Here is an 8018-nt window from a genome sequence, read left to right on the forward strand (position 1 = left end):
AAAAAGCTTGAAAACTATGAGTGTAATAGAAGTCATGTAATTTTATTATATTGGGGCTTTGATTTTAGGGTGGTAATCAGCATGTTATCAAATAACATTTTACAATCAGTGGAAAGTAAACTTTTATTCTCATTACCCTCCCCAGGTATGTGTAATCCTCGAAATTATAGTGACACACCTCCAACTTCAAAGAGTACCGTGGAGGAGCTGCATGAAGCGATCCCTTCTCTCTTCCGGGCACTCACAGAAGGGGACACTCAGTTAAATTGGAACATCGTTTCCTTCCCTGTTGCAGAAGAACTTTCACATCATGAAAACTTGGTTTCATTTTTAGAAACTGTGAACCAGCCACACCACCAGAATGTGTCAGTCCCCAGCAATAATGTTCACACGCCGTATTCCAGTGACAAAGGTAATAACCAGTGATTGTTTCTCGCTCTCTTTTCTGCTCATCCTCAGTGGTCCATGAGCCTGCATTTAGGTTATCTTTAGGAGAGGTTTTTTTGGTGTGTGTTTTTTTAAGGGGGTTGGAGGAGGCTAATTCATTTTTTTTTTTAAAACCAATGATCCCAGAGATAGAAGCTCTGGGGAAGGAAGAAGAGGGGACGTGAGGCCCCAGCCCTACAACCCCTCCCCACTTCTCCCTTCCCCCCTTATATGACGGGGGTACCAAAAGAACCCAAATTCACCCACCCCAACTATGTATTTAAATTTTTTCACCAAACAACCTTACTGCCTTCAAAGTACTCTCCATTACACTTAATACATTGGTCAAATCTGAGATTCCATTCTTGGAAACATTTTTCAAACTTATCCATTTGGATGGATGACAGCTCCTCCCTCATTTTTTTCTTTACCTCTTTTAAATCATCAAATCACTGTGCTCTCATGGTCCTCTGCATTCATGGAAACAAAAAGATGTCTCACGGAGCAAGGTCAGGTGAGTAAAGTGCGTGGGGCAAGAGAGGCATGCTGTTTCTTGCCCCAAATTGGAGTGCTAAGATGGCTACGTGAGCAGGTATATTGTTGTGGTGGCAAAACCAGTCCCCCATCTGCCACAAATCAAGCCTTTTTTGTTACACATTGTTAAGCAGTCTTTACAGAACTTCTAAATAGAAAGCTTGATTAACAGTGTGACCTGGTAGAACAAGCTCCAAATGCACTATCACCCTCACATAAAAAAATCAAATGAGCATCAGTTTGGGGCGGGGGGTGTCCCTTTATATGTTTATAATCTGTATATACACCCTGGAAGTTGAGAGACAAGCAGAATGTGCCCTCTGGTGCTGCTTTTGCTTTTTCATTTGTATCGACTTAAGTTCTGGATTTCAATAATACTGATCTATGTGGAAATAAGAAGGCATGTCTAGCATATTGTGGTAATGACTGTTGGAAAATAGGTACCACCTTTTTAATTCTTAAATTCTAATTTAATTTCCAAGAGGTTTTCATTTTCTTTTGATAGGATGGTTAATAGTATTGCATACCATACTACACAGTATCGCATATCATTTGACATTGTCCAGAATGGTTTTGTGAAATTGGGTTTTTATAATAGTATTTAGTGTTGCTGTCGCAAATGATGCCATGGTCACCAGTTTTCTCTATAAGAAAATTAATATACAGGCTAATTAGTATAAAAGTATAGATTAATTCCAGCCATTTCTTTGCAAATGGGTGGTGTTGTTTGGAGGAAACTAAATGAGAGAAGAAGTTGCACAAATTTGAGGAGTATATTAAAAACATTTATTATAGAGGATAACTCATAGTTGATTTTATCAGATAAGGAATATATAACTTTTCTTTCCATTTTTGAACATTTTACTGTGTTTTACATGAAATTGACACAGCAAATTAGTTTCCTATTTGACAATTCATACACAAATTTATCCATAACATGCAGTGCTATCCCCATAATATATCAGTGCTCTTTCTATATCCACCTTGCTTTCCCTGATTTCCCTTCCCCTCCTTGCCTTCTTATCTTTAGCATTGTATGAATATTGACTATTGGATCTCTTGTAGTCAGCTGTTCTAAGGACACATTTGTTATGGATGTTTTAGTGTTTGCCCTTTTTTTTTTTAATAAGTCATTTGATTAAGTGTAGTGTTGCACAACCAATTACTGTCATTGATGTCAATAAGTTGCATATTTGTGAAAAAACTGAATTGGCAAAAATTGTGTGATATACATACAGTGACCAAAAAAAAAAAAAAAAAGACTTGTTAAGGATTGACTCTGTACAAACAAACACTTCCTGTGACCTGTTTTCTTAGTTTGAAGGGTTACGGTCACAATTTCATGAGACAATCCAGTTAATTGACTTAATCACATTTTTGGTGTTCCTGTTCTTCCTCCTACTTTCTTGCATGAGGTTTTAAAAGCGTGCAAGCAGTCATCACGGTACCAGGATCTATTTCCAGGAACAACAGAGCAGAGAACGTCAGTAATAAGAGGAGGACATGACATCTGGCTCACTGCTTCCATAGACGGGTTCCTTTGCCCTGAGACCACAAGTAAACTGCCAGCTACCATTATTGGCAGAAAATCCCTGATCAGCCGGGGGGAAGATAGGGAACAAATTTCAATGTTTCTGAAATCATGGAGGGTGGGTGAACCCCAGAAACTTGTTCAGATATGATCTTTAGACCTTAAACCAAAATAAGCTCAGAAGGAAGTCTTCTTAAAACTGACCACCAGTTTACCTTAACTAGTAAAAAGAATGGACACCCGTAAGTTGAAAGATTAGGTAGGAACCTACAGGGAATGTCAACGAGGGAAGTTCAATTCAGGAGGAGGATGAATTTGGTTGGACTACTTAAACAATTGTACGTATAGAAACTGTTATTTATGTTTTGTTGTGTATGTTCTCAACAACAAAATATGTAAAATTTAAAGAAAAATCATATCGAATTCTGGATACTTTTCTGGTGATAAGGCTTTGAAGTCACAACTTCCCAACATACCCAAAGTCCTTTTGCATATCCAACTATCAGACTACATTTAGGCCTAAATTCCTTCACTTCCTATAAAGTCATCAGGGGTCTCAAACTAATTTAATTTCCAGTAGGTTTTCATTTCATTTTCTCTACCCCTCAAGCCTTTTACCCATGACTAAGCCCTCAGCCACTAACTACGACTACTACTACTACTACTACTCTATCTACTACTACTCTTGTCATGTGCAGTCATTATGAGTTGGAATCTATTTCCCAACACCTAACAGCAAAAGCCCCACAGTAGCCATTTAACCGTATCTTCTAAACTCTAAAAGGCCTCCATGCTTCTGAATTTCCTGTTCATTTCACCATCATGGAAATTCCCACTATTCTTCAGGATATAGCTAAAGTAGCTCATCTATAGACTGCTGTGGATTATCTACTTCCTCCTACCAGCTTTTGCATCTTTTGTTGTCCATTTTCAATTGATAGACCTAGTATTATTTACTTAGTTTCTTAGATTCTCTTAGTCCTCTTTGAGTTGTAATGGCCACTTCATAGTATGTGTTTAATTAGTACTAGTTTAATTTTGTGAATACCCATCACTCAGAGCCTCAAATGTCCCCACACTCTAGCCTCTAACACCTCTGCCTCCTGTCCATGCCATCACTCCACCTACTTAGCGCCAGCCACTTCCAATTTGTTTATCAGGTGCTGTGTTGCTCTCCCAATTTCCCTCTTTAATCGGGCCGCGTTGGATATTCCCAGTAGTGTTTCTGCCATTGATTCCACGCTATCCCCTGTGCACACTGCAACGCTCCACCCACTTCCTTGTGACTTTCATTATTTTGTTGCTTGTAGCTTTGATTTTGATTTTTACTAATTCAAATGTAGCCTTCTCCATCCAGCCTTCTCTTACTGGGCAAACTGTTGATTTATCAGTTCTGTACATGGATCTTTAAGAAAATGTAGTCTTTGATCAGACACTATCACTGATTTGTGTTGTGCTTCATTTGTTTTAGGAGCCCTGCTGTTACAGTGCTTACAGTAGCTTGGCCACTAACTGAAAAGTCAGCCGTTCCAACCCACCAGCCACTTTATAGGAAAACAATGTGGCAGTCTGGTTCTGTAAAGACTCTCCATGGGAAGTTCTACTCTGTTCACCAGGGTGGTTATATGTTTAATCATTGATTCAGTGGCAGAGTTTACGGAGATATATAACATAGCAAATGTCCTTCTTAAGCCCAGTGACCTAACCTTCAAGACTTTGAAGTATAATAAAACTGACTTGGGAAGCCCTTTGCATTCTTCAGTTACAGTGCTAGAAACGCCTGTATAAGCCGACTACCGTCGAGTGTGTTCTGTGCCCGCTGTTGTTCTTGTTAGGACTCATAGTTACCCCTGTACAACAGAATGAGACACTGCCTCATGCTGTGCCATCCTCACAATTGTTCTTGTGTTTTAGTCCATTGTTTTCACCTCGGTGGCAATCCATCTCATCCAGGGCCTTCCTCTCTCTCCCTGCCCCATCTCCCTTGTACTAAGAATGATGTCCTTCTCCACAGACTGTTCTCCTCTGACAACATGTCCAAAGTACATGAGATGAAGTGTCACCTTCTCTGCTTCTCAGGAGCATCCTGGCTGTACTTCTTCCGAGACAGATCTGTTTGCTCTTTGGTAGTCCATGGTACTGTCAGTAGACTTTGCCCACATCAGAGTTCAAATACATCAGTTTTTCTTTGATCCTCCTTATTTGATATCCAACTTTGGCATGCATCTGAGCCTATTGAAAATACCATGGCTTGGGTAACATCCTTGCTTTACAACGCTTTGATGAGTTCTTGTGCAGCAAATTGACCCACAACGATGCCTCCTTTGATCTCTTGACTGCTACTTCCATGAGCATTGATTGTGGATCCAAGGAAGACAAAAATCCTTGACATCAAACTTTTCTCTTTTTATCGTGATGTTACTTATTAATCCAGTTGTGAGGATTTTGTTCTTTATATCCATACTGCAGGGTGCAATCCTTGATTTTCATCAGCACGTGCTTCAGATCCCTCTCACTTTCAGCAAGCATATTGTGTCATCTGCATATTGCAAGTTGTTAATAAGCCTTCTTCCAATACTGATACTGCGTTTTTCTTCATAATCTAGTGTCTTTGGTGATTTGCTCAGCATACAGATTGAATAAGTATAATGAGAGGATACAACCCTATCACATACCTTTCCTAATTATAAGCCATGCAGTATACCCTTGTTCTATACCCACAACTATCTCTTGACCCATATACAAGTCCCACAGCAGCACAATAAAGTATTCTGGAATTCCTGTTCTTCTCAATACTGTACATAGTTTTTATTGTCCACACAGTTGTCTAACTGTGTCAGTGCAACACAAATAAACATCTTTCTGATATTTTCTGCTTTCAGACAAGGTCCATGTGATGTTAGTAATGATAGACCCTGTCCAACATCCTCTTTTGATCCATCCTGAATTTCTGGAAGCTCCGTCAGTGTACTGAAACTCTTGTTGGATGATCTTCAGCAAAATCTTAACTTGCATGTGATATCAATGCTACGGTTCTATAATTTGAGTATTCTATTGGGTCACCTTTCTTTGGATGGGTGCACATACAGATTTTGTCTGGTCGGTTGGCCAAGTAGTTGCCTGTCTTAGATGAATGAATGCTTCTGGTCTTCATCAGCCTGTTGAAACACTCAATTAACATTCCGTCAGTTCCTGCAGACTTGTTTTTGGCTAATACTTTCAATGCATCTTGGACCGCTACCTTAGTACCATGGGTTCTTACTTATGTGCTATCTCTAGACATCATTGAATGTTGAGTCGTTCTTTTTTGTACAATGATTCTGTGTCTTCTTTCCAACTTCCTTTGGTGTCTCCTGTATTGTTCAATATTTTGCCAATAGAATCTTTCAATATGGCAACTTGAGGTTTAAGTTTTTCTTGGTTTTTTTTCTGTTTAAGATATGCTGAGCATATTCTTTTTTATTTTTCTTACTCGGGGGCTGTGCACATTTCATTATAATATTTGGCTCTGTCTTCTCCACCTGCCTTTTGAAGTTTTCTGTTCAACTCTTTGGTGTCATTTCTTCCATTTGCCGTAGCTACTCTGCAGTTTACAAGAAGTCTTAGAGTTGCTTCTGATATCCACGTTGATCTTTTCTTTCCTGACTTGAATGACCTCTTGTTTTCTTCATGTCTGATGTTATTGATGTCGTCCACAGCTCATCTGTCATTCGTGTTTAATACATCAGATCTATGCTTGAGATGGTCTCAATTCAATTGGGATATCCTCAAGGTTACATGTTGGTCTCATGCACTTGTTTTAATTTTCTTCAGCTTCAAGTGGAACTTATATATGAGCAATTCATGGTCTGTTCCACAATCGGTCCCTAGCCTCCTTTTAGCTGCTGATATTGAACTTCTCCATCATCTTTTCCCACAAACGTAGTCCATTTTATTTCTGTGTATTCCACCTAGAGAAGTCCGTATGAACAGTTGCCTTTATGTTGTTGGGAAAAAGATATTTGAGATGAAGAAGCCCTCAACCTTGCAGAATTCTGTCATGTGAGTCTCCAACTCTATTCCTGTCACCCAGGCCTCGTTGTTTCCAGCTTTTGCACTCCACTCACCAATATTTACCAACACATCTTGATCGCATGCTTGGTCAATTTCCAACTGAAGTCGTTGGTAGAACCCTTCAGTTTCTGCATCACTAGCTTTAGTGGTTGGTACATACATTCGAATCATCGTTGTATTTGATTGGATCTCCTTGTTAGCAGGTAGACCTTATCCTATCACAGATGCACTGTACTTCAAGATAGATCTTGAAATGTCCATTTTGATGTTTAATGCTACACCATTCCTCCTGATTATGTCCTATCTGGTATAGTAAACCAAAGATTTCTGATTCAAAATAACCAAAGCTAGTCCATTCCTATTCATAATGACCCTTTATAGTGTTTCTAAACCTGTAAATCTCTACAGGAGCAGCCAGCCTCATCTTTCTCCTGTGGAGCGGATAGTGAGTTTAAACCACCAACCTTACAGTTACCTGCTCAATGTTTCATTGATTGTCCTGTGTCAACCTGCAATAATAGAATTAAGATAAACAATCATTAATAATTCAACTTGGTATTGAACTATTTACTGTTTTCCTCTTTCTTGCACCTAAGTTTTTTTAATTTTTCAGAACACATGTGCACTGTGGTCTACTTTGATGACTGCATGTCTATACATCAGTGCAAGATATCCTGTGAGTCCATGGGGGCATCCAAATACCGCTGGTTTCACAATGCCTGCTGTGAATGCATCGGGCCTGAGTGCATCGACTATGGCAGTAAGACTGTGAAGTGCATGAACTGCATGTTTTAAAGAAAGGAAATACTGAGCTAAGCAATTTTGTCAAAAAGAAAGATGTGAAAAGTATTCAGTAAGATGAAGACACTAAAAAATTAAAATGTGTTACTTTAAATATATAACTCTAGTAATTTGATAAATTATATGATTATAGTTGCTCTTATTGACCTTTTTACTCTAGCAATAAAGCCTTTCCTTGGATCCTTTGAATCTTTGTACAACTTTGGTTATTTAAGGTACAAGCATATAGATAATTCCTTGAAAGATAGGGGGCATTACACATACAGACTGAATGCTATTTTCTGTAGCATTCCAAAGCATATTGTTTTGAAGGTTATGAAAGAAGCATGTCCAAGTAAGTTAACGCTTGTTCAGGATACATGGGGGTACCCAAAAAAACCTGAATTTTTTTTTCTCACAGCGATGTATTTAAATTTTTTTACAAAACAACCTTATCATCTTCAGAGTACTCTCCATTATACTTAATACATTTGTCAAATTTGCAGTTCAATCTTGGAAACATGTTTCAAACTCATCCGTTTTTGGATGGCTGATAGCACCTCCCTCGTTTTTTCTTCATCATCAAATTGCTGTGCTTTATGCCTCTCTGCATTCCCGGAAACAGGAAGAAGTCACATGGAGTCAAGTCAGGTGAGTAAGGTGTGTGGGGCAACAGAGGCATGCTTTTTTTTTT

At 38.8% G+C, this 8018-nt stretch overlaps 1 protein-coding gene across 1 annotated transcript in view; it reads left to right on the forward strand.

The window, feature by feature from the left end:
• Nucleotides 1-7534, forward strand: part of TWSG1 (twisted gastrulation BMP signaling modulator 1) — a 50491-nt gene extending 42957 nt beyond the window's left edge. The window contains exons 4-5 of the mRNA XM_004714066.2: nt 146-412; nt 7158-7534. Of these exons, the coding sequence (XP_004714123.1) occupies nt 146-412; nt 7158-7339 (449 nt within the window). The 3' untranslated portion in view covers nt 7340-7534. The remainder of the gene's footprint in view (nt 1-145; nt 413-7157) is intronic.
• The last annotated feature ends 484 nt before the right edge of the window (nt 7535-8018 follow it).

This window comes from Echinops telfairi, unplaced genomic scaffold (genome assembly GCF_000313985.2).
Source record: "Echinops telfairi isolate 266 unplaced genomic scaffold, ASM31398v2 ScPeMD7_24;HRSCAF=84, whole genome shotgun sequence".
NCBI lineage: Eukaryota > Metazoa > Chordata > Mammalia > Afrosoricida > Tenrecidae > Echinops > Echinops telfairi.